Source organism: Phalacrocorax carbo, chromosome 1 (assembly GCF_963921805.1).
Source record: "Phalacrocorax carbo chromosome 1, bPhaCar2.1, whole genome shotgun sequence".
NCBI classification, from domain to species: Eukaryota; Metazoa; Chordata; class Aves; order Suliformes; family Phalacrocoracidae; genus Phalacrocorax; species Phalacrocorax carbo.
The window spans coordinates 108,565,301-108,592,209 of NC_087513.1; the positions used below are offsets into that span (position 1 = coordinate 108,565,301).

The 26,909-nt window shown below is 38.8% G+C and overlaps 1 protein-coding gene across 4 annotated transcripts in view; it reads left to right on the forward strand.

Moving 5' to 3' along the window:
- Positions 1 to 26,909, forward strand: part of USP25 (ubiquitin specific peptidase 25) — a 94,941-nt gene that overhangs the window by 43,878 nt on the left and 24,154 nt on the right. For 2 of the 4 annotated variants that reach the window (XM_064469984.1, XM_064469999.1), the window contains exons 6-15: positions 8,518 to 8,604; positions 13,392 to 13,529; positions 14,431 to 14,507; positions 14,899 to 14,972; positions 16,431 to 16,579; positions 20,794 to 20,921; positions 21,716 to 21,811; positions 22,116 to 22,277; positions 24,091 to 24,299; positions 25,002 to 25,072. In XM_064469984.1, coding sequence (XP_064326054.1) covers positions 8,518 to 8,604; positions 13,392 to 13,529; positions 14,431 to 14,507; positions 14,899 to 14,972; positions 16,431 to 16,579; positions 20,794 to 20,921; positions 21,716 to 21,811; positions 22,116 to 22,277; positions 24,091 to 24,299; positions 25,002 to 25,072 — 1,191 coding nt within the window. The remainder of the gene's footprint in view (positions 1 to 8,517; positions 8,605 to 13,391; positions 13,530 to 14,430; positions 14,508 to 14,898; positions 14,973 to 16,430; positions 16,580 to 20,793; positions 20,922 to 21,715; positions 21,812 to 22,115; positions 22,278 to 24,090; positions 24,300 to 25,001; positions 25,073 to 26,909) is intronic. The other 2 variants (XM_064469993.1, XM_064470003.1) reach the window with 1 other exon arrangement.

Sequence of the window (26,909 nt, forward strand, 5' to 3'; positions counted from 1 at the left end):
TTTAGGTTATTGATATTGTCTGCCAGCCAGGAAGACTTATGTTTCACGCAACCATCCCAGGAAATTTAATGCATGTTAATTTAGAGCATTAGCTAATACCATATTTATTTATCCACAGGTCAGATTGACTCCTTGGGTTGCATTGATTGTGTAGAAGTGTTTTCAAGCTTTCTTTAGGAGTCTCTTGAAACCTGACACACCACATAAGTCAACAATATCTAAATGTTAACTACTGTCAGTCACAATGACGTATTGTGTAATATAATCTAAAACTGAATTGCAAAGAAAGAAAAATCTGTTTCCTTCTATTTAAGGGGTCCTTGTTAAGGAAAAAAAGAGCTTTTGATGTTTTGGCAGTTTTCTTACGCAATGTATGTTGTCTTTTATAGCCACCAATTAGCTGACTTAGCCAAATACGATCGTCAATGGTTTGTTGTATTTGTATCAAAACCATGAGATTCCTTAAGATACGTTTGCAGTGAGTGGTAGCAAACCCTAAAAAATTTCAAACATTGCTAGAAATACTGCCTTTTAATCTATATTTATTTCTGCTTTGGAGAAATACGCACATATAGAGGTCATCCTCTTCTGTATGTGAAGAGGGGAGTCTCTCTTCAGATGAAAGCTAAACTTTGTTTTGGAGCTAACAGTTACATTCAGTATGATTAGAATAAGCAGTGATATTTTTTCCACAGTGTAACTTATAAAAATTTGTCCTGCTGTTGAAGACGTTTTACTTGATAATAACTTCAATTTAAAACTGAGTCCTGAAGAAAATATGTCAAAACAAAACTGTATTAAAGCATGTTTGCTTCTTTCTTACCTGCCAAGAAACAAATCAAGTCCCTTGATGATTTTCCCACCTCCTCTTGAACTTGTAATAAACCTACATTTTTGACCGGAGTTCACCCATACGTGCTTTTGCTACTGCTTAGTTAAATTAACTTTTCTAGAAGGATCCCTAAATGCTGAGGTTTTAGAATATTTCTAGAAGGTTGGTTGTGTGGATTTTTTTCTCTAATTCTCATTATTGTAACTGCATGTATCTGCTCTTGAAATAGAACTTAAGATATCAAGTTCTTTAAAGAAACAAAACACAAATATAGTGCTACATGGCTTTACTTCCTTTTTTGCAGTAGATTTCAGTTGCTCCATTGTAAAAAGGTAACTTCACAATTTGCCTTGGTTTTAAGAGTTTATAGTCTGAAAATGGCTTATAAATAATACATTTATTGAGCCTGTGAAGTGGCTTCTTTGTGTCATGCTGAGCACAAGTTGAGTGTTTGCAGGATACAAGACGTAGAAAGCAGGCAACTCTCAGGACATGGATGCGCTATTGGTATCGTGTCTGTTGACTTGCTGCCTCTGCAAGTTGTCTCTCAGGTGTTTTGCTTTAAGACATTGCATAAGACTGTCTTCTGGAGTTCCAAGTAGGGTTTCAGTCATGTGTGAGAATTAATGCCCTGGCAGTACTTGCCCCTTGAAAAAGGTGTCATGGGAGATACTGAGTAGTTGGTGCTTTAGTGAATATCATCTACTCAGTGCACTAAGGCAAATTTCTGATGGAAGGAAGAAAGTGTGTCAGGTATCACATGAAAATTGTACTGTAGATGCTGCTCTATTTCCTCTCTCTGCCCAGTCCCATACCTAAAGTAAGAGGTGCGGCATTTTCCTGGGACTCGTGACTTCCCAAGGGCCTGTCCAGATTGTAGCTCCTCCCTTTACCAAATGAGCTATCCCAACAGGACAGCTTGAGTTTGGCATCTCCACATTTTTTTCTCTGGGAGTCTGTCAGAGTCTGGTTAGTCATTCAAAATGAGACTTTTTTTTTCCCCAAAAGTGCATAACTTGCAGAACAAAGAATTAGTAAGCTACCATCTTACACGCATAAACCTCCATAGCTGCCCTTCAGCTTTTTTTCTTCAGGGTCCCTAACACCACTTCTGGCATTTTACTCTGTTGCATTGTGTTTAAGAGCACCCTTCTTGCAATCCTGATGTCAGTATATTTGGGCTTAAGATCTCATATGATCCTAAGCTTTTAGTTCTGGGAAGAAGCAAGCCAGCTTGGTGTGTGAGTCAAGCAAGTCTTTTCTTCGCAGTTGGTGGCTTGGCTATCGTTCTTAACATCCTTGAAACAGCCTACCAGAAGTATCCAATTTTTGCATCGTTTTGTTTGTCCTGTTTGTCATTTTAAATGGAAAGGATTGTGATGGATGATGTAGTGCATTAATACAAAAAAGCCTAGTATTATGAGTTGCATATATATACGTTGTACAGGACTCCCTTGCTTCCCTGGGCATGCAGTGGAAGGTTGCACGCTAAAAAACACTCGGTGCACAATCCCCGTTTGAGTTAAAATGGTCTTTGATGGAATATTTTCTTTCCACTGTTTTCTCTGCCTGGGACAGGGTCGGGGGAATATGATATAAACTGTTCTGTAGAGTTTCACAGGCAGAGGAATAGCAGTGTTGGAAATCTACTTTCTTGCTTTCTCTTTGTCTGTCACTCCCTCTGCTCCCCTGTTGAGTAAAGATTGACCTGTCACTTCCGAGTTCAATCATCCTATGATATGTGCTGAGAGGATATTCCTTTCCCTGCTTTTGTTCTTCTCTATGGGCTCCAGTTCCCTCAGGTTGCTTGTGTGATGTTTTCAAATTCTTACCTTATATTTACTGGTATATAATATTGTAAAATTTCTGTTGTGAAGGGTTGGAAAGCTTTAACAGATGATGGCTTTAACTTTGACTCATAAATAGTTGTTCATTTAATTAAAATAAAGGATACAGAATACATGTTGAGTTGTGATTCTATGTACAGTTAGTTCCTAGGTTTAGAAGGGCATAAAGTTATTGCATTGTTTAGGTGTGTTTAAAGTTATACCACAAACTTATTTCACGTTGTGCTTTTAGGAAAGAAGTTGAAAACTGTAACCATGTAAGGAAATGTTAGCTGTTATTTTATGTCCTAACAGATTTTTTTCTTGCTTTGAACATGTAATAGAGGAGTGGTTCAATGACATTTTTTAGTATGTGCCAAGACACAAGTATAAAGTGAATTCTTCTAGACACATCTCATATCATACTTATCTGTCTTCTGAATTGCTGTAATGTTCTGAGTTTGTTGCTATGAACAAGTAAATGTTCTCTGAATGCAGGCTGGTAATACCATGGTGAGCTGTTTGTTTAAAATGTTGACTTAACCCAAGTCTGCTAGAGGTCTTAAGTTAGTTAGCTTTCATACTGTTTGATGTAGAAAGTCACTTTTCCATCTTCTATGTTACACCTCAGACTTTTGGAAAAGCAGAACATGACAGCTTAAAATTGCATTTTTTACCTTGGTTTTTAGCAGTTTTGAATGCTGATTATAAATAAAATGCTGTTTTTAAATAAAAATGTCCCTTTTGAGATACTTCACAAAGCTTTTAAGATCTGAGATTGAAAATGCTAAATGTTTTCCTGACTGCTACTGGTGTACATTTGCGTTTGTTCTGCTGAAGTTCAGCCACAAGATAGTGTCATATCTGTCTGTAGGAGTTTTGTTTCAGAGAGGGAGAGAGGGGGAAAAAAAACAAACTACTCTTCCTATACATTCACAAGTATAGGAACAGGAACCTTCTCAGGTTCCAGCTTTGAAGCCGTTTTCCTTTCTTCCCTTCCCTCTTCCTTACATGCGATTTTCTAAAGAATGTGAGGATTTTCAGGAGAGCTTTTGACTGTGCCAAATCCTCAGTGTATGGAGAGAAGCAATATCAGGAATATATTTTGGGTAGCTTCCTCATTTTCTTAAGGTTTTGATTTGTTACCCCCCTGAGAAAGACAATACACAAGGCTACTGTGTGCTTAAGAGAAAATGTTTAAAATTCTCTGTAGTCTTGTTAAAATAATTATTTTCTACATCATGAGTAAAATGTGTTTAAACTAATTTGCATATATGTATAGAAGACAGCTTCCTTTTATTTTAAGCATTATAGGAAGAATTCTTGTTATATTTATGCTTGCTGACCTTTACTGCTATGCAATGCATGCATAGGCTCAAAGGTAGGCCTGACAACCACATTTAATGCCCATCATTAGTCTCTACTCTGGAAACAGGATTTACTGCTTACATAAATAAGACATGCCCAAGTGGAGTAGGAGGCATCCCCTGTGTGAGGCATAAGGAGGTGCTGGGTAGACTGGAGCGTAGCGCAGGAGCAGAGTGGCCTCTGCAGTGGCAACAGACACTTTCTAATTTTTTTTTTCCCAAAATTCAAGTTAGTCATTGTATTTTTCTCCGGTTAAATCTCAAGATTTGGCACTAATTTGGACAAATTCCTAGCCGGTATTTGCGGCTGACACATAGGTATCATTATGCACACCTACACTAGTTGTGGCATCCTTGCCTGTTGTTAATCCCCTTCACTTTGGTAAAAGGGAGCCTACAAACTGGCCTGCCACAAGAATAGAAACTGCACATTTTTTCTTGCGCTGCTCTAAGAGAAATCAATGATGACTGCATTTCACAGTAAGCCAGTGGTGTTCCAGCTGCCTGCCAGTAGGTATGCCCTGTTTTGTTTGCTAAGCTTCTTTTTTTTTTTTTTTTTTTCTTAGTTACCACCTTAGGAGAAGTTTAGGTTTTCTGCAGTCATTACAGCACTAGTCAAATGTATTCATTCTTCCTAAGCGTGCTAGATGAGTTTCTGCCAAATGAGAATGTTTTTGGCATCTTGCTGACTGGTTTAGGTTGAGTAGCCCAAATCGCTTTATGGATGCGATTATTTGAAAGTCCTTCCTTCCAGGCTTAATCTTTATGAATTGAAGGGGAAGATGACTGTGTTCATAGTACTATAAAATTATGGTTTTCGTGTAAACTTGTAGAAAGGTGATCAATATTAAAATTTCCCCAGTTCTTGCACAATATTTTTTGCTTTTTTGTTCCCAACAGTGGAAACAAATACAAAATTGCTAGTCAAAGAAAACAGAAGCTTTTCATATATTTGCTACTGAAACAGCTGTTTTTAGTGCAATGTGCTTACAGAACTTTGCAAGAATCCACCAGAGAAAGCCTGTCTAAAGCTCTGTGCAACAGCTTGATAGGTCATCTTTTATCTAGATGCAGAAGTACTGTTTTCCTGTTCTCCAAGTACTGTTGGTGTCAGTACCCTTACTACTTTAGGACTCTGCTGGCAGCTCTTAACGATCTGTGTTACATTCCAAGCTTTTATGTATTTAAAATGCTGACTAATTTATATTCTTGCAGTATTAATGTAGCATCACAGTTCCTGAATGTTAAGAATTAATCCTTTACTCCGGCAACCTAAATTCTGCCAAGGTCCTTATGTTTGATAATCCTAGACATTAAGGCAGGAAAAAGATAGGGAGGGTGTTTTCGGTAAAACAAAGGCAGCTTGTATTCTGAAATTGTATTTGGACTCTATATAATAACAGTAGGTGTTACTTAGGGAAGTGAGGGCTTTTGATATCTTACAGTCTAGAAGCTACAAATCTACCTAGCTCTTTCTGGTATGACAGAAAATACGTCTGCATCGCCACCACCTACCAGAGGGGAAAGCCACAGTATGCCTGTTGTCATTCAGCAAGTTAGTTTGAACACCCTAAACTGACGCTGGATTTTTGTTCTTGTTCGTTCTCATTTTCATTTGCTCTCTTGTTCAGTCCCCAAACTGACATAATAGGGATCAGGTATTCTGAAAATCTGTTAATTTTCATTATAATTTCAGTTCTTGTAACTTAGCCTTAGCTTGGTGAAGTTTCCAGGTGACAGCTTTTTAAATAGGTTTAAGTATGTTTAAATACACCGGGGTGGGTGGGAACAACAAATGCAAAATGCAAAATCTTCACCTTTTAGAGAATTTTTCTCACTTGCATAAGTTTTGCATACTTTACATTGCTAAATTTTAAGTATATTTGATCAAGGCCAGTAGATATGAAGTAACCACTTTTTAGATCCAGCCTGTTTTCTTTCAGTGGGACTCCTGGCACCTTTCCATAGCTAAAGCCAAGTGGGTGAGAGATGAAGTGCTGCCCTGTGCAATGTGTTTGGAAGGCCAGTGCTTTGGCCTGGGGCCAGCGGGTGGCACTTGGGCCAGGACAGTCTCTGCTGTGTCTCTTTGGAGGCTGCAGAAGAACAGCTTCTCCTCTGTGGCATCGCCTACCCTGGGTGTAGGAAGCCTAGTCAACAGATGGCTCAGCAAATTGGGAGTTGTTTTGCCTAGCCCTTTCCTGAAGCACTGGGGTGGATGGCCGTGGGAGGTCTCTGCTGCAGTGAGGGCTTAGGTGAGCTCGTTTATGTCTCCTTACCTCAAGAAGAACTGTAGGCTCATCCTTGAGGAACTTGGGGCACAAAAATTGGTTGGTCTCAGGCACACTTACTGTATACTTGTTTACACTTGCACTGGGAAATTATCTGCTGTTTTTTGTAAAGATAGAAGTTTCCTGAAGTTGATTTAGCTCAGTATAGAAGAGCTACAACATGATACTTTCCTGTTAGCGTTAGTGGTGTTGGCAGTAGATTAAGTGTGAGAGTTCTGCTGCATTTCAGTACAACCACTCAGTGTAAACTGTTTTGGAAAAAAGTTTAATAACTAGATATCTTGCATAAGAAATTTGGACTAGAACAAAGCTAAAGAAGAAAAGAGCATATCAGACAATCCTCTTCATTATTCTCATCAGCTTGCAGAAATAGGTAAAGCATGGAGTTACATGTTCACAGATTAGAGTTCTGGATTAAAGAAATACAGTTTTTGTGAAAAACCTGTGGATTGAAAGACAGGCAAAAATTCTAAACTTCAGTACAGTTTTCTGTACTTAATTCATGTGTGTGTGTATTATGAAACTGGCCAGCTCAGCTGCTTGGCACTTTGATGGCACTTGGATTAGTCATGGAGAGAAATCAGTCTTTGGACATCATATTTCAGCAGCTGGTTTATTTTGTATGTAAGGCATTGCTATGTTTTGCTTGTTGAAGAGCTCACCAGTGGAATGATGTTACATCATGAGACACAACTTCAATTAGTATCAACTTCTAGAATGACACTTGAATTAAATATTAATGTTTTCTATGCTTTGATTAAGTAAACAAAGGACTCTGTGTTTAATCTCCCTTCTCTGCAAGGACTGATAAAAGGGGAACCTGTATTTTGAACAGCAAAACAGAAGTAAAAAATAAAAGCTTGAATACTCAATTGTCTGTGTTGATTTAGCAAGGTCAGAAAAGTCTTTTTTGTTTGGTCTTTTTAATTTTCTTTTAATTATTTATTTTTAAACGTAAAAAATGTTAGGCCTAAAAACTTTAGCCTTTTCATTTTGCTGGAGATGCTGTATACTGTGGGGTGTGGGAAGAGGTTAAACTTGCTACAGGCTCTTTCATGAGTAGAGTTGGGAACATTGCAACTTTTCACAAACATTTCCCCCCCCCCCCCCTTTCCAACATGTTCTAAATTATTAGAATAAATGCAGTGCCTCCTCACAATTTGAATTTCACTTTCATGCCACTGTGGGGTTGAAGTCCTATTAAACCTGCTGTGGTCTGTGACTTAAGTCTTTACCTGTGTAGGACAAGTTGTGGGATCAAAGCCTATTGCTAGGGTAGGCAAGCTCTGCCTCTCAAAATAAATAACAATATGTGTCGGGGTGGTGGGGGGAGAGAGTTAATTATAGATTGTAAAACCGAAGGGATGAATAGGAGGGCAAATCTTTCCTGTGCTTCTCTGATATTTTAGACCTTTTCTGCTACCCTTTCTTCATTAAGTAAAGCTCACTTCATTACCACAGACTAGTATTTTAAAGAGCTTTCTGTGTGTACAGAAAAGCAATGATGCAGTTAAGAAAGTACTGAGGACTTCAGTTCTCAGCCACTGCTTTGGACTTTGTTTTGCAACATGGAGTCATCTTATTCTTGTACTCTTGGCTCCAGGCTCTGTGTTATGCTGAGGGGTTCTTTGTTGGTGGGCCTGTAGACACCTGTTTTCATGTCTTGTCCATAAAATAAGAATGTGATCAGTTCCTGACCTGAAAAGATGTACAACCCAGTTTCCTTACTCTAATGTACAGTATTCAGATCCTATAATAATGGGAGGAGTGGACAGAATGTAAACGAGATAATTGCAAGTGGATTTACATTGCACATTCAAAGATGTACTCTCTCTGCGCTGAGGAGGTAGATGATAAAGGGGCTACAAGATGAATTTTACATGGCTAAACAGGCTTTAATTTTGATTAGAAAACTGACAGTTACAAAATTAATAAATTTCTTGTTGTAAAAACTACCTAGCATCTAAAATTATTGTTCCATTTATGTGATTAACTGTAAAGACGTTTTTTTGATTATGCTGTTTTCTCAGCAAAAATAATTGTCTTCTGTTGAAAATATGCTTAGCAAATACTACAGCTTCTGAAATTAAACTTAGCATTTCATATGTTTGACATTTCATTTAGTTCGCTAAGGAACATTTGGAAGAATTTTGTATTGTTTACAGAAATGCTTAAACGTTTTTTAATTTTTTTCCCCTTTTCAGTCATTATTTAACCTACTGGAGTTTCGAAGACTAGTTTTGAATTTCAATCCTCCTGCAAATGCTCAAGACTTGCCCCGAAACCAAAAGGTAAAATTAGAAGCGAACTTCCCCTAGTGGCTGATAAGGGCATTTCTCACTTGTAATTGAATTTTGCACTGTTCTTCAGCTCAAATTAGCACGGTTTTTATAGGTGCCAATTAACATTTCTCTGAGCTTCCTATTACGGGTATTGCGTAAAATACGTTAGCTTCTGAGCAGAGGATGGGGCAGGATGTTGAGAGAGGCAGAGTTTGCTTGGTGCGCTGCTGCTTAGGTTCAGTGGAAGGGCTTCGCTGATACAGCCATAGCAGCGCTGCCGCTAGTGAGTGGAGCTTGTGTTAACAAAGAGACCCCTCGCGCTGTGCAGCCGTGGGCATGCTTTTTGGTTACCTGCATGGTTTTGATCTGTGTAGCTGTGCGAGCAGCATTGTTGGTGTTGGCCTGGCCACTTCGTTGTTTTTTTGGGGATGTCAGTTACTTGTAACTCATGACCTGAGATCAAGCTTTTGGTTATTAGCTTGTCTCTTCTGGCCTTTTAATGAGGCGATTGTAAGCATAGGTTTTCCCATGTTTATTCTGGTACTCATACGAGGCTGGGGAGGGGGGGCCTTGGCTCAGGTTTCTTGAGACCTCAGACTAGGGAGGGAGGGGGAATGGTCATGGACTGAGGGACAAACATACCAGTTTTTCTCCCTTCATGGATGCCCTCTGAGGAGAGATACATGAGGGCACCTTGGTTTCTATGTTATGAAATAGAAAGGAAGAAATGAGATGGGGAAGTGGCTGTATGAAGCATGAAGGCGCTTGATGCCCTGATTTTTAGCAGGGGTTTACAGAGCAGTGAATTTTTGCATATCCAGAAATTAGACTATTGCCTTTTACCCCTTTCTTTTGGATTTTAAAAAGGGAGTGTGTTGTTGGCCTGTTCTTAGTTATTTGGCATTTCAGGCTTGACAGGAATGTTCGCTAGCAAAAGTAAGAGCTGCAATTAAAAATGCAAAAGAAAACAGACATAGAGAAGATAGTGTCCATTTTCTAAACCTCTAGGTATGTACCATAAAAGGGAAGTTGCATGTTCAGTTAGAACTGTACAGTTTCTTCCCTGCCTCCCACCCTATTGAAAGTTGTAACTTTTTTTTTTAAAGGAAAAAGTATTTGCATTAGGTCATGAGATGGTGTGCAAATACTACATGGGTAGCATTGGGAACATGTCGCAAGATGGGACAGTGCATTTTAGTAAGGAAGACAGGATAAAGTCATGCTTTACCAGAGAGTTGTGCTGAAATATATTTTTTATTTTTAAAATTGACTTTCTAACTGGTACTTCATTATTCATCATATAATTTGTTTTAGTAATATCCTCCAGTACTCAGAGTTCTTTACCTTCATGTAAAAAGCAGTTGGCATCTAGGAGGTGATATGAAATAGATAATAGTTAGTAGTTGTCTTTGAAAAATGTCGTGCCCAAGCATTGACAGTAGCAGCTGAATGCCTTTAGCAATTCCAAAGTGCTATTTTTTAGAAATACTGACCATGACAGACAATATTCAGGCTGTGTGAAATGGTGTGACACCAGGCAAGTATATGGATTTGTGCAGAACCCTTGCTTTCTGCAAGCCTGCTGCTAAGAATCTCTGGCAGTAGTTTGTATCCTCTCCTTTTGTTAACTTAAATTCCAGAATGAAAAAACATTCTTAATTGATGTACTCATCTGTCTTATCTACAGCTGAAAAAGGCTTGTCTTAGTGTTGAAATATGTTTTGGGAGAATTTAGGCAAAGAGATCGTTCCAGTAGTTGGAACTTAGACAAATAGAAGAAATAGGCATGCATGCCCCCAAATGTGGTGCTTTTATTTCTTTATAAGGTGAAGGCAAGTAGAGGCAAATTGGTTTGAAGTTGTAGTATAAGCTATCAGTTGACAAAAAAAAGCCCTGGAATTTACTTCCATCTGCTTACTTGTTCTAAAACTATCTTGACTTAGTTTTATTTTAAATTTTAACCTAGTATTAAGTACTGTGTGTGACTGACATTCCCTAGGATCAAGTTTCCTTGCTAATAAAGACCAAGCTTTAATAATCCCAGATTTTCAGGACTTTGGTTTTCATCCTGTTGTTGTTTCTGTTGGTGGAAAGTAGAGTTTAATGCTAGGGTCATGACAATATCTTGATTTAGAATTAAAGCACGTGGTTGTACTTCAGGGAGTCTTGCACAGTGGGGTGTTTTTGTTCTTTCCGATCAATATATTGAATCCAAATGCTATTAATAATAATTTGGCATGTAAAACATGTAATCCAGAAGTAATTGGTAGTAACCTTGACTTTAAAAACAAACAAAAACAAAAAAAACAAAACCAAACAAAAAAACCTGACAACAAAAAAAACCCAAAACCAACAAAAGAAAAACCCCAAACAAAAAAACCCCACCCTGTTTTCCTCAGCTAATTGGACTTTGTTTTTCTGGATTGTAAACCTGGACATACACTTAAAATCTCCAATCTGTTTTTGTTTTTTAATTTGAAATCCATGTCGCTTCCTCAGTGTGTTCCTCAGCTTTCTTCTGTAGAACAAATATGGTACTCTGTAGTTACTGCAGCCTCTTTGCTCTCCAGTTCACTTACCTCTTGCTGTCATGTGAACAGATATTTTTTGCTGTACACAGTGAGGCCAGCTATGTATTTGGTCTCAATGATATCTTCAGGAAACACTTTATTATTGGAGGAAGTAGGTTACTGTGCTCCAGGTTAGCACATCCTTCCCCGTTTCAGCCTTATCATTTTGCGAGTGTCCTGGCCCACTGATTGACAATAATGAATGTTTGCTGTGTGTTAAACATGTGGGTTGCTTTAGAAGCATTTCTTAATCTTAAATTTTTCCAACATCAGTGTATTAAGAAGTCATTTATGCAGGCAGGATAGGTGCTACAATAGAGAATGTTTTAGATTATGAACTTCCCGTACAGTTTACTTAAACTGTATGAAAAGATTATTTTAATTTTAAAGTTTATTTTAATCTTCGTGTTGTTGCATCTACAGTGTGCTTTGAAATTGAGAGCCATATGCTGTCCTGTGATTACTTTATTAGTTCTTTTGTTTTAATGTGCAAGTCCTTTATGGAACTGTATAGCTTGTCCTGGGGACTGGCTCATATCCTTTTGAAGATTTTAGGCTTTGTTTAGTCATAGTCATTGTTTATTGTGGTAATGCCTGCATAATCCAGTCAAGAATCATCCCTAATGCATTAAATTGAGCTTTCTCAAAACAACAAGGATCTTTCTAGTTTTAGAGAACTTTCATAGGCTTTACAGAGATATTTGTTCTGAGTAGTCCTACTGATATCAGTAGCCAGTTGTTCAGCCTAAGGCTACAAGTATACTTAAAACTCAGCCAAATTAGTAGTGTAAATCTGGGTAAGTAATGCAATAATACTCACTCACTGCCTATGTACTTCAGATTTAACGAGAGGTAGGTTAGACCTAGAGTATTCTGTGGTCAGTCAACTGTATTATGCATATAAATTATCACTGGTATTGAAGCATCTTCGTAAGATGTATCTGTAGCTAAGCTTGAAATCCTATTCATTTTTAATAGATCACTTTATGAAAATAGTATGAAAAAAATCACTTTCACAATTTGTTTCACTGTTTTGTTGTTACAAAGTGCTTTAACTATGTAAATGGGAGACTGATTTTTATTTTTAGATTATGATGATTAATGGTGAATTAGGGTGGCATTTGATGCAAGTCAAACCTTTTCTGTGAACAGTGTTTATAATTAGCAGGTGTTTTGCAAGGTGGACTACAAGAGCGAGTAAAACTTGGGAATTTACATGACTAGAAGTATTTTTTTAGGTATTATGCAGAACATATCCCAGTGCACCACGCAGTTTTTAAAGCTGAAATAAATCAGACCTTATGTACAAAAAGCTTTATGCATACTGGATTGACATAGGAATAACTAAACAAGTCTGCTGTTTGATGGACATGTGAAATAGCTTGTCATGAAGTAATTCCAGTTTGACCAGCATCTGGCAAGTGTGCTGCCTTTAGCACAAATACTTTGTGCTAAACACAAATGGATGTTACATGGGTTTTAATTTTGCGAGTATTTGTCAACTACCTGCTCAGGAGTTTGAGTGATACCAAGCTCCACAGCATTTGTAACCTGTGGTTTAATCCATGGTATGATGGATTTGTGTTTCAGTTTACTTGCTTTTCATTATACAGACAGAAAGTATTTCTTCTGCTTCTCTCCTGGAAACCAGAAAAAGAACTCCGTATTGCCCATGAACTGTACTTTAAAAAAATAGGTAGAAAGGAAAGCTGGCTATTTCTCTTCCTTCTGTCAAGAGAAATAATAATTTGTGTACACCTTAAATTTAGTCTTCAGTAAAAAAAGAAAAACTTAAAAAGGTACGAGGCAGTGTGTAGGTTCACAAGAAATTCTGCTAGACATATAGAGGAATACTAATTTCAGTAAAATCAATGCATATTGCTGCAGTGCATTATTTAAGGCTTTGTAAGTCTCGGGAAAAACAGTTCTGTCTTAAACACAACTAGGCTTGTCCACTGGTCCATTCAGCCCCATTTCAAGTCAAACCAGTACATCTAGATGTCGTTTCAGGGAGCTTTCAATTTCTGAAATATAATTTTCTTCTCAGGGAACTACATTATTTTGTAAAACTGACAAGTAAAAGGCATGCAATGGTAGTACAAGAAGTAAGCTTATATATTATTATGATGATTGGCTGGATATATGCTTCGTTCATTGGGTGTTACTCTGTAAAGCAGATTTTTGTTACCACTTTGTTAACTACTTTTAATTCTTCTTCAAATACAGGAACACAGGAATCTGCCTTTCATGCGTGAATTGAGGTACCTGTTTGCACTTCTAGTTGGTTCAAAGAGGAAGTATGTTGACCCATCAAGAGCGGTGGAGATCCTGAAAGATGCTTTTAAATCAAATGATTCCCAACAGGTGATTTCTGTGTGTTTTTATTCAAGCTTACACATGTTTTCTTACTGTCATCTGGCAATAGGGAAATACTTAAAATGGACAACAACAATTCAAAATGTCCACAGAAAGGAAACTTCTAATTATCACAATCTTTGAGCTATTTCTTTAATATTATATGATCTCTAGTAATTAAGTTAAAAAAAAATAATTAAAAAAATCTGGACAGCATGACTGTTTTATTTGGTATACTCTCTTCCTGTTAATTTAGAAACTAAATAATAGTTCTGCATCCTTGCTTTTAGGGTTTAGTTATAGCTGTGGTTTTTGAAGGAGCTTTACTCTCATCTAACAGTACCTCCAGGGCTGGTAGAGTCCTAGTGTACTATTTGCCTGTGTAGATACTGCTTTGGAGGATCCTAATATTCATATTCAGGATACCTGTCTTAATCGTAGTGGGTATATTTTGATTTTTTTGAAGAAACAAAATGTTTTCAGGATACTTTATTTTTCCCACATGAGGTTACGTGGCTAAGGTGTTTAATTGCAACAGCATGCTGAATTTAGTGCTCGATGAAAGTAATATTAGTCACCACTTGTTAGATACCAAAGGGTTTGAACAATGGGATTCATAAGATGCCTTTGGACTAGCATAGTATGAAAGCTGAACCCAAGTAATAAGGATCACAGGACAGTGTAGTGGCTGAGGAACATCAGAGCCTTAGTGTGCTCTAAGAGCCACCCATAAAAACAAAGAAACAAACAAAAAAATTCCAAAAACCAATCATGGCATAGTCTTGAACATAGTGTCATTTTTGGAGCTCGTGTTGGGGGGAATACTGCTATACTGTTCTTGTAAGGTGGGACTTCATTGTATTATGTTACATATGTGAACATGTACTGATCATTTTATATTTTTCAACAGCAAGATGTTAGTGAATTTACACACAAATTATTAGATTGGCTAGAAGATGCCTTCCAAATTAAAGCTGAAGAAGAGAGGTAAGAATTTTTTTTTTTTTCCCTTGCTCTGTATCCGGTTGGATCTTTTTCAGCCTTTCAGTGGGAAGTACATTTTTGGTGGTTTGGTTTGCTTTTTCCCATCAAAATGTTCAATATAGTTATCTTTTCAGAAGAAAATGCTCATCATTTGTGTAAGTGAGCATCTGTAAACTCTTTTGAATACATAACTGTTTCTAGAGTGTTTCAGGAAATAGTTTTTACAAGGGTTTCGTACAATTTAACCATTCGTGAATAAAATCTGATTTAATGAACAGTAACTGAGTAAAATAGGCAGCATTTCCACAATGAATGCAGAATGTTCTGCTCATAGTTTTATAAAAGTTTGTAGCTTTGTGTTTGATTTTTGCACTAACATGCTTTCTGTTTTCAGGGATGGAGAGAAACCAAAGAACCCAATGGTGGAGTTATTTTATGGGCGATTTCTAGCAGTAGGTGTACTTGAAGGTATGCACCTGAATTTACTTGGACTTCTGTGCTTGCATCTGTTCTGTGCTTGTCTAAGTACACAGGTGAATGATCCAGTTATAGCATTTTAGGTACTTCTGCAGAAGCACACTTGGAGGATACACATTCAGTCTGTGACAAAAGGTTTTTCATGAGAATGAGACTGAAGGTAAACGTAGTGAGCTGCAGTGGTCCAGAAAAACTGTTTTCATAACTTGCAGGAGCTGAGTGTATGTACCTAAGTGCAGCAGAAGTTAGAGTGAGAAGCTGAGCAAAAATGCTTGCAAGGAAGTATTATCAGGGCACTTTTGCCGCTCACTAAGGGTATATGGAAAGCTCAGTACTGCATTTCGTTGAGCTAGTCTCTTGCACTCTCTGTACTTCATTTAATGCAACTTAAAACACAATAACTGAAATTTTCTTCTGCGCAATTTCTGGTATGAATAACTCACCCTCTTAAAAGTACAGTTCACTGAAAACAAGTCAGTGGAAACCCGCTCAAGAGCAGTGTTGGAGAGTACTGAGGGGGAAGAGACTGTACAACAAGCTTCCCTTTATCTTATCTGCATATAGTGAGTAGATCAGCAGAAATGCAGCATTCTTTATTCCCAGGAGGCCAGCAGTTGTGAAAGTGATTTTAATGTTGGTGATTCTGTCTCCCATCCCGAGAGCGAATGACTCCTGAGACGCATTTGAAAGAAGCACCTATAATATTTAAAGTGGCTTCCAGGTTGTTCCTTGGCCTGAAACAGTGTATCCAATACTTCTGCAGATTCCTTGCTACAAGCTAGCATTCTTCCTCCTTTGCATTGGGGTACTTTCATCCCTCACTTTCTCATCTTAACTGAGGAGATGTAAAAACCAAACCAATGAAAAGAAACTGGCAGATGTAAGACGACTTGTTAGTGACTTAGGATGAAATACATTGAAAGTGTAGATTGAAATTGCTTGTCACCCGTATCTCTCCTCATGTTTGAGCTTACATCTTTATACAGTATTACCAAATCATGATCTTGTTTTCAGCACAGAAATCATGAATATCCTCTTTTGTGGTTTATATTTGCAAAACATAGTTATGCAAAGGGCTGTTTCATACCAGCAATTCCACTGACTTTGCTGATACAATGTAGGGTTGTTGTAGTAGGGAGCTGCTTTTTGCAGGAGGAGGACTTTGATTTATATGTGTAAAGCTTCCCATACATCTGTGGTGCCGAGCCATTTTTGGTTTTGCTTATTACCAGTAGTTGCAAAAGCAATATAAAAATGGGCTGAAGAGGAAAAGACAGTAATTTTCAATATTATGTTCAAGTAATTTGTTTTGATACATGTAATTGAATTGTTCAATAACAAAATGTGGGTGTTGTTCAGTAGGCTAGGTCAGGTGATCCAGGATGGTTAGGTTTTTTAAAGGTAAATGTTTGTTACTAAAACCTTAACTGTTTAATTTCTTATGTGAAGGTAAAAAATTTGAAAACACGGAAATGTTTGGCCAGTATCCACTCCAGGTTAATGGCTTCAAAGATCTGCATGAGTGCCTAGAAGCTGCAATGATTGAAGGGGAAATCGAATCTCTCCATTCAGAAAACTCTGCAAAGTCTGGCCAGGAGGTTAGTTAAGTGCTCCCCTGGGCTTCTCTCAGGGTGTTGTTGTAGTGCTCTTTATTTTTTCATTGGGGTTCACAGTTGATTTTTATGTGACCTGCTGCTGTGCATGTTCTCATGTTTGGTATAATTGGATTGTTAATTTGGCATTTGTATCTCTTTTGGAGTATCTGGAGTATCATCTTTTTGTATTTTTTGTAAGATATTATGTTCATGCTTATGAAAAGCTGGCACAGTTAAGTGCCTGCAGTGATTTGGCACAGGCTGGTTCCCACCTGTTGCTGCTATTTGATCTCCAGGGAGCTCATGGGTATAATGTCCTGTGGTAGCCGACCACTGCACTGACTGACTTGCCTCCCTGTGCCGTGCCGTAAACAACATGTGCAAGCTGTGCGTTTGGCTATTGCTTTAGTGCATTTTTGTTATTGCTCTGTGCCTCTATCTTGTAATTCCTCAGCACCCTAGTCATCTTCCCCTCTCCCCTTTTTACTGATGTTTCCCAGCATCCTCTTTGCCCTCCACAGTGGGCAGTTCACCTCTTTGCTCGTGGTGGTGGACAGATAGTAATTGCTCTGTGGGCTGCTGCTCCTCCCAGGAGAGCTCTTGCTAGAGCAGGAAGCTGCCAAACGTCAGAGCATGCTGGAGGCGTGGGTGGAGGGATTCAGACGGAGCCCCACTAAGTGGGCTATGCAGTGTATGGTGTTGGGTCGAGGTGATGGACGACATTTCTTGTGCAGAAGTCACAGGTTAGGGAAAAGAGGTATTTGGACCAATGGTGGTTGTAGAACCAAGAGGGTGTGCTCTGAAACGTCCCCTCATATTGCTGACATGCATGTACATAGCCAGCATTTTTTCTATAGCAGAGCACTCAGTAGTAATCTGTGGGTTATTGATGTGGAAATACAGGAATCCCCATTGCCTGTAAAGGCTGAGCTACTTTCTCTTTACAGTTGTTCATGTTTCATCTCAGTTATTTTAAAGACGTGAAATCTTAGGGGGTTTCTTCTGTGTAAGTAAGAAGTTCAGGTATAGTTTCTTCCTTGATGTCAATCTTCTGCAGTAATGAAATTTTGCTTCCTTTAGTCGTATCAACGTACACACAGGGTTTAATTACTAAGCCCAGTGATACACACTGAAATCATCTTCCAGTCTGAAGTTGTATTTCAAATTTTGTGTTATCAACAAAGGTTGTATAGCTTCCCTTTTGCAGTCCCTTTTTCTGGTCAGCTATTGTTGATCAAATATTGATCAACCAAATCAGATGTTAACAAGCATTCTTAAATGTATTTACACATCTTACTGGATGTGGTGTTCTTTCACAGGACGTTTCAATTTTTTTTTTCTTCCAGCACTTATAGAAATGGCTTCTTACAATGAGCATGTTTCCTGAAATCTAACTAGAAGAAAAGAAAAAAAAAATAAAAATCTCATCAATGTCTTGGTACAATTCAAAGTTCAATTTCTTTATGCAAGGTGAAATCTTGTATGTACCTACTACAAGAGCATGATTGTCCATCTTATGGACTGAGGGTTGTCTTGCAGTTAAAACCTGTGCGCGTTCATGCATAAAATGTCAGTTTGGTTATAAATGCTTGACTAGATATGTCAGACCAGGTTTTTTGGGTTTTGTTTTTGAGGGTTAAAACCTGTAATGTCAGGAAACTACGGGGAACAGAAGGATAGTCATGAACAGGTCTAGAGTGTTAAGCTTTGAGTTCTGTGAAACTGTCAGGGTTTTAATCAGCTTGGCTTCATAGCATGTGGAAATGGAAGTGAAATAGTCATATGACAGATTGACAACAGTAACAAAACAAGAAAGGTAATGTGTTAAGTCCTAATCTAGAAGAATATTACTGCATTATTATCACAGCCCAGTAAGTTGGTTATATTTTCCTAAACTGAAGTAATTGATTTATACTGGTTGCTGCTTTTAGTAATTATGCTTAAATGTAATGCCTCAAAGATGTTGCAGTGCATTGGAAGGTTTGGAAGTACTGACGGAAGCTGAATTTCTTGTAGTTTTAACAAAGTCTGTCTCCACTGAACAAAGACTTTGAGTAGCATTTGTCCAAGCTGGTAGATATCAAAGCTTAAAAAGAATATTAACAACGTGGTAGTCACATGTGTTGAAAGACCCATTTTATCCTGAAAGTAACATTCTATATTTTAAACCTTGTTCCCACCATTACCTCTAACACGGTATTTAGCTTGTTCATTATTATTAGTAATAGTAGTATCATGATGCCTAAAAGCTTCAGTCATGGAGTTAGGGTGTCAACAAGCGAGCTAACCTCAGCATTGAAATTTACTGCTGTGTGAAGTTGCTGCAAGAGAGAAGTCATGATTGTCTCCTTTCGAACTGAAAAGGTGGTTAGTGGAGGCTGACACAGGCAAGAAAAGGGAAGGCAGCTCATTTCTCATGTAAACAGAGTGATGCTGAAGGCAACGAACTGGAAAATTCAGCAACATCCTGGAAATCTGTTGGTGTGACAAGGCTATGAATGCTAAGGCTGGGCAAAGGGAGGAGAGAGGAGACACTGCACTGAGATGTGGAGCGAGGAGAACCTAAACCTGAATTCTAGCTATGAGTACAGGAAGAAAAGGCTGTCTTGGAGGTATTGTATGAAGAGATTATTCAAGACATTTGGCTGAATAGGAGAACTTGAAGTGAGCCCTGAGTCAAATGCCACATCTGGGCTGTGGGCATTGATGTCAGAAATGTGTGGCAATGATATCCGCAGCGATCAGGGAAGCTTGAGCTGAAGGTTAGACATCCAAAACACATTAAACAGATCAACTGTGGGTTTTATGTTGCAAAGTGGGGAGAAAAAGAGACTAATGTTGGAATTGGAGCTGTTTTGTAGTTGAGAAGTGAAGTATGTAAGGAAAGAATTGGACAGTAAGTTGACCATGAGCCAGCACTGTGCCTTGGTGGCCAAGAAGGCCAATGGTATTCTGGGGTGCATTAAAAGGAGTGTGGCCAGCAGGTCGAGGGAGGTTATCTTCCCCCTCTACTCTGCCCTAGTGAGACCACATCTGGAGTGCTGCATCCAGTTCTGGGCTCCCCAGTTCAAGAAAGACAGGGAATTGCTTGAGCAAGTCCAGCAGAGAGGTACAAAGGTGATCAGGGGACTGGAAGTTCTCTCTTATGAGGAAAGGCTGAGAGACCTGGGTTTGTTCAGCCTGGAGAAGGGAAGACTGAGGGGGGGTCTTATCAATGTTTATGAATATCTAAAGGGCAGGTGTCCAGAGAATGGGGCCAGGCTCTTTTCAGTGGTGCCCAACGACAGGCCAAGGGGCAATGGGCACAAGGTGGAACACAGGAAGTTCCAGCTGAATATGAGGAAAAACCTCTTTCCTGTGCGGGTGCCAGAGCAGGGGCACAGGCTGCCCAGGGAGGGTGGGGAGTCTCCTTCCCTGGAGACATTCAAAACCCTCCTGGATGCGTTCCTGTGCCCCCTGCTCTGGGTGTCCTGCTCAAGCAGGGGGGTTGGACAAGACTATCTCCAGAGGTCCCTTCTAACCCCTATCATTCTGTGAAATGAGGACTGAGGATAGACCTCTACTGAATACTCGAAGTTGGGATAAGGTGATGATAACATGGGTTGGACCATAGAGGGATTAGCAGTGATCAGATACGTGAGCAGAAACTTCAGCAGAGGTTGTTGGTATGGAGGAGATTTCAAGAAAAAGTATCAGTTTTACAGCGCTGAGACAGCTTGCCTGATGCAGCCCAAAATACTTGTTGATCTTGCTTCAGAGGAGGTGATTAGAAACTTTGAGTGATACCAGCTGAATGAAAAGGTCAGAAACTTGAGTTTGAGGCAGTTGTTGGGAAGAGCACTTGATACAGTATAAACAACTCCTTCAGTGGCCTTCAAGAGTTAAAGGAGAACAGGGCAGTTGGCAAGGCAGGTAAGTTCAAGCGTAGGCCGCTTTTCGTACAAGCGAGACAAATGTGAAAGGAAAAAGCCTTCCTGCCTGCTCTGCTTTAGTGCAGATAGCGATAGATGAGTTGAAAAGCTCTGATGTGGCGTGAGTGACAAATGGTCTGTGTTTACAGTGAAGGTGAAAGATGGAAACTTGAGAAAGCTTATGACCACCCTAAAAAACCAGTTTCTCCCATAGCTATGTCAGTCTGCAGGTATTGTAACATTATTACTAAAGTTCTGCTATTGGAAGGCATTCATTGTGGCGTTTTCTGTTTTTCTTTTGTTCAGCACTGGTTCACTGAGCTTCCTCCTGTCTTAACTTTTGAGCTATCAAGATTTGAGTTTAATCAGGCTTTGGGGAGACCAGAGAAGATACACAACAAATTAGAATTTCCTCCAATTTTGTATCTGGACAGGTACAGTATAATATTGTCAACAAAGTCCTAGTATGAATATTAATTGAATCTCATGAATTTGGTAAAGCTGCTGGTGCATCTTATACTCACATAAATCAGAGTAGATCTCTGTTCTAGCTGGACAAGTTATAATTTTCATGGGTTTAATCTGTTTAAGAAAATACACATAGATAATAATTTAAGATGTACTGCTACTTTGTGCCAAAACCTGCTTATGCTTCAGTCTTTAAGTTATTGCTAGGTAGTTGTATACACAGGGAAAATACTCTGGAAAAAATCCCACTGTTCGTGAGTCCATTTGGGAAAGAGGTGAGTAGTTAGATATGTCGTGATGTTCCAGATAGACTGCATGGATTGAAGAGGATTCACAACATCAGCGCATGCTGTTTATATGTAGAGGTGAAATACTTGGCTTTCAGTTAGATGCTGAATGTTACTTGTGAGCCTAAACAATGAAGCAGGAGTATTGCTACCTGGTTTCTACACAAACCACTTAATTTAGAAGCTTTCTAGTATGTGTTTGTATACATTTTTAAGACACATCCATGGTGTGAACAGAGCTTTTGACACTGGGGATAAAGCATCTTCTGAAAGTTGTGGAAAGGGGGTCTTAAAGGGGTTACCATTTTCTTTTCGGTTCTGTTTCACTGCTTAACACGTTGTAGGTAAAACAGGCTTGAGAGAGGGTTGGTTTTTCATAGCGTTAACCAGCATGGCTGATCGGTACAGACCTCAGTTTCAGTGTTGGAATACTACTATGGCTGACACTTCTTTCTAACTTTCATCTTTTACAGGTATATGCACAAAAACAGAGAAATAACAAGAATTAAACGGGATGAAATCAAGAGACTCAAAGAGTACCTCACGGTTTTACAGCAGAGATTAGAACGGTACTATAGATAACTGTTCCCAGTGTAAATGCAAGTAATATCATGGGCTACACAGAATAACTCCTTTCAACTATGCCCTTTGTGTGTAGTTATTTGCTCTAAATTTCCCTGCTGTATCTCTTTTCTTTTACCGTTTTCCTTGGAAACAGTGTATAAGCACAGTAGTTCTGGTGCATGAAACATGCTAGGAAAGGCTTGCTTTATTTAATTGCAGTCAACCAGAAAGAAAAAATCTTTTTTTTTTTCTTTTCTTTTTTTTGTTGTATATGTGAGTCATGGCATTAATACGTTTTATGGTTAACAGATATTTAAGCTATGGTTCTGGTCCTAAACGATTCCCCTTGGTAGATGTCCTGCAGTATGCCTTGGAGTTCGCCTCCAGCAAGCCGGTGTGCACGTCTCCTGTCGATGACCTGGGTGCTAGTGCCCCTGCCAGCGGCACGCTGCCAGCCCAGACATCGCCCAGGTAAGGGCTGCCTCCTGCTCTCCTAAGGTGAGAGGCCAGTCATCCCCTCAGTGCAAACCCGGCCGCTGAGGGGGTAAGAATTTCGCTGGATTAATACAACTAGGCATATCCTAGGCAGTAAAACGTAAAGCTTCTGCTCTCTTTCTAGGAGTATTTTTTGGCACGACAGACTTAAATAAATAAACCAAAATGTTAATAGTTTGTGTTTGTGTCATGCGCTTGTAAAAATGTCTTTAGGTGGAGAATTACCATTTCCAAAAAAAGCACAATTCCACCTAGAGTTCCAAGTGGCACAGTATCTAGTGAGGTCACTGCTTCCCAAGTCTGTTGTTTAAGAATCTGAATTTGGGCAGCATGTGTGTTCTGTGCAGCTTCAAGGTTTTTGGTATACAATTTATCTGTTAATTTTTACCTGGATGTTAAGCTCCTTTTCTGCTTTGCTGCTTATGTTTCTGACTGAGGTTGTCAGGAACCTAACAATCTGACTACTTAAATACAGGCTAGCCAAAGTAACAACATTATTGGACCTTTATCTCCCTGATGTTCCCATTATTGAAGCTAGTAGTAACTATTAGTAACAGTTAATAGAGTATAACTTAGGATAGGGTTTGGCTAGGTGGACACTAACAGTTTATAACAACTTTTTATATTGCAATTGGAAAGTAGGGTTCTAGGTTCTGGTCCAGTCAAGATGGTTAACTTTTTTTACTTCAGAGACATTAAGTACATCAGTCTAAAAGTCCTTCAAAAGATTTCAAACGTCTTGCTGATAGAATGTCAATAGAAACCATGATGATTGACAAGAGAAGACAAATTTTTAAGATACCATTGTATGCATGAAATGCAATATCAGAAGTACTATTATTTGAACAAAGTCCTACACAGGAAGTTTGTTCTGTAAAAATGTAAGTATTACGACTTTTTTGTCAATCTGTAAAAAACACAGCAGAAAGTTATGTGGAGTGACATTGTCAGATCTTAATATTCTCGGAACTTTCTAAAACTGAAGAATCCTCAGGTTGTATAGAGGTTGTATACAACCTGTTCCTCAGGTTGTATCATGATGCTGCACAAAGTGAAAAAACAGTGGCTTACTAGAACTTCAGATTCCTTTGTGTGTATGATTTTAGATAGATATATATATATGTTCTCTATGGGAGGAGAAAAGTCTGTAACAGATGTTTGTTTTTAGTAGTCTGCTTCTCTTGTCGAATTGTCCTAAGTTGCCCGCTTTGCTGTTTGAGTTACAAGACTCATTCGGAACAAGTTTAGATGGCTTGGTGCTAAATTTCCAGGGTACATAAATATCAGAAGTCCTTCCTCTGTTGCTGTTCAGTTAAGGTATAGGTAGACGATTGGAAAAAGAAAGTCTGGTAGACATAAGACATGAAGAAGCTATTAAACACAGAACTTGTATTTACTGGATTTTGTGGTCAATGGGCCATATGACAAGCTGCTGCAATTTTTCTCTCTGCAGTTTGGCAGTAGACATTTCAAACGACAGCAATTACTTCTCTGACATTATTTGAATAGCATTTCAAGTAAAGCAAACTGGCTTGACTGATCCAATTCCTTTATCGTTGGTAATGGCAACCAGGATTGTTATTGTGCTAACATATAATGTATGACAAAGTTTTCAGAAGTTATAGTAATTCCATATTGATGCTGTAGGTACCTTTCCTGGATTGCACTATAGGTAATTACTATCTTTAGAACTTTTGTTTTCAGATGAAAAAGCTTATTTTTATGGTGTAACTTTTAGTTTGTATACGTGATGATCCAATTTTTGATTTCATGTTTGGAACGAATGCAGCACAATAGAGCAACAGGGGCCTTCATCTTCAGATGTTCCAAGCACATCTCCTGTACAAAGATCAGTAATACATAAACCATTCACGCAATCACGAATTCCTCCTGATCTGCCCATGCACCCGGCACCAAGGCACATCACCGAGGAAGAGCTGTCTGTCCTAGAAGGCTGTTTACATCGCTGGAGGACTGAAGTAGAGAACGACACTAGAGGTAATGCCACAAGCTGGAGAATGCATTTGCCACTGGAAAGGATTTGTAGAAGCGGGGAAAATCACCTTAATGTCCGTGTGTGCTGAGTTGCTTGTTTCATACTTCCAAACTTATCTCTAGCACATAGGAAGGGAAGCCAGTTAGAGACTGTAGTAGAGTGGAGGTATATAAAGAGAAAATGCAAGCTGGTCATTGAGTGAAGTGTATGCGGGTGTTTCGATGCAGTTTTCTGTGTGTGGTGTTGAGGAGAGTAGAGGGAAACAGAGGTGGGATCTCTGCAGATGTGTCTGAGATGTCAGTGTGATAGTGGCTGGACCAATGCTGTGACTGGGTGCGCTGCAGGGGAGATTAGGGTAGAGTGACCCCTTCCACAAGCGAAAAATTCAGCAAATTTCTGAGCAAAGGGTATTTAGAGAGGGTAGAGCTTATGGTCTGTTCTGTTGCTCTGAGGGAAACAAGGGAAGTAATCGCTCCAGCAGGGGTGGGCTTGGTTGAGCTCTAAGAAACTAGCAGCAGCGTGTAATGAATCACACTCTCTGCTTTATCATCTGAGAATATTTAGTGTTTGGCATGTAGGGAGATAAACAGATGCACTAAATATGAAATGTACCCTTGTTTGGCTTTTAATGAGATAAAAGAAAGATGTAGCCATGTGCAATTATGCAGCCTCATGGAAAAGAGTTTTTTTTATTTTTCTTTTAGATTTACAAGAAAGTATAGCTAGAATACATCGGACAATTGAACTGATGTACTCTGACAAAACAATGGTCCAAGTAAGTACAACTTCTACATGAGATAATTAAAAATAGATCCTTAGTGTCACTTAATAAAAGTTCTTAGATGCTTGAAGATAGAGCAAGTATACAACAATTATATATAGTGGTTTGAGAAATTTCACTAGAAAGTCATAATGGGTTTTGCAAACCTTTTAATTATGCACAGTCAGAAATGAAAGACAGCGTTACGGTATTTTACAGGTGACATACTTAAGTTTAAGCAACTTTGTGATGAAAAGCCCAAATATGTTCTGTCTCTGATCCGCTTTTTCTATTTGAATGCAGAACTTCACTTTTTGTATAACTCAGTAAAATTTTCTCACCCTGATTTGACCATATTGCTAGGTGATCTTATGGCTTTAAGGTGGTAAAGCACTGGACACAAGAAACTACTGTTTTTACACTTTACTTATTGCCATTGTGTATTGCAACTTCCAGCCTAATACTTGGGAACTCAAGGCTCCTGATTTTAATTTGCGGTTGATAACGCCAGTGGGTTTTGTTGTTGTTATGTTTTTTGTTGGGTTTTTAAAAACTCTGTCTAGATTTAGTATCAGTCACAACCTTGACTATTAGTCTAAGCTGCCTTTTAGGGAGATTCTCAAGCTGTGTAATCTGAACAGCATTTTTAGAATGCTTTACTACAGAGTCGTGGCTCCTCTGGTATTTCTTATGTTCACATACTCATGTTCACTCACTTGGACAGGTTTTAAGGTTAAGGATTACTTCCTCTGTTACTTTCTGTTAGTAAAAAGAACTATTTTGCTTCCAAGTGAGATCTGTTCAGCTTAGAGTTTTCCTTGAGGTGTTTTCATTTTGTACATGGCTTGTAAGAGTTCCTGGCAGCTGAACTCTGATGCTAAGGATTTCAGGCAGACTTGCCTAGATGTTTTTTCTTTAAGCTTGCTACTGGCAGGCATTTTTTTTCCTTAATACTTGTGTTATAACCGGAAGGCTACAGGCTACATGTCATCTAACAGTAAAATGAAGTAGTCTGGTGATCTCGCATCCACATAGCCTACCTGTTAGGTGTCTATTATAGGAGGGAATACCTCTGGATGGCAAAGATTTTGGTCAGCAATCATTACAATGGGAAAAAGGAGATGACTTAGTGAAACACTTTGTCCTAGTGCAGATTTGTATAGTGCAGGCTAGATTTTTGCTTTGTTTTGTAACAGAATTCCAGAAATGGAGGAGGATGAAGATGGTATATAGATTTGTAGAGGGGGTTCCTGTGCCATGCCTGAAAGTAGTGGTGTCTGTTCAGTGATTGTTAGGGAACAAGTAGGTACTAAACCCATCTGAAATCACAGGCTGGAAGCGAAGGCTGCCCTTCTGCAGCTCAGCTGGTTTTGTCCCTGTGGGTGTTTTGGCACGATAGGAAGGAGACAGGTGCATATCGCTTTCTACTTTCTCTCTGCCTGCCTATGCATCTGCGCAACTGGATGGCTTAGTGTGGCCCCATTCTCAGGGCGCAGTTTCACAGTATTGATCTTTTCCTCTGAATGATACAGCTATAGCACTGAAAGCTTTTCTCTTGTGAGTAGATAAGGTCTGGGCACATAAAACTAGACTTCTTAAGGAAAAAGTATTATTTGCAGGATACTTTCTACTGTTTGTATGAACTATTTAAGAAGCTCTTAATCTTCTCCTTGTGTCCCCTTTGATTCTAAGGAAGCTACAGTTGTCCGTAAAACCCTTGTCAAACCGTCATATGAAACATATTCCTGAAATTCTTATTTTGTCTTGTCCTCCTGAATGAATAGATTTCATCAGCTGCTTATTTGAGTATTTCCCTCCTTCTGTGAACTTGCTGTGAGGAAATGACACACTT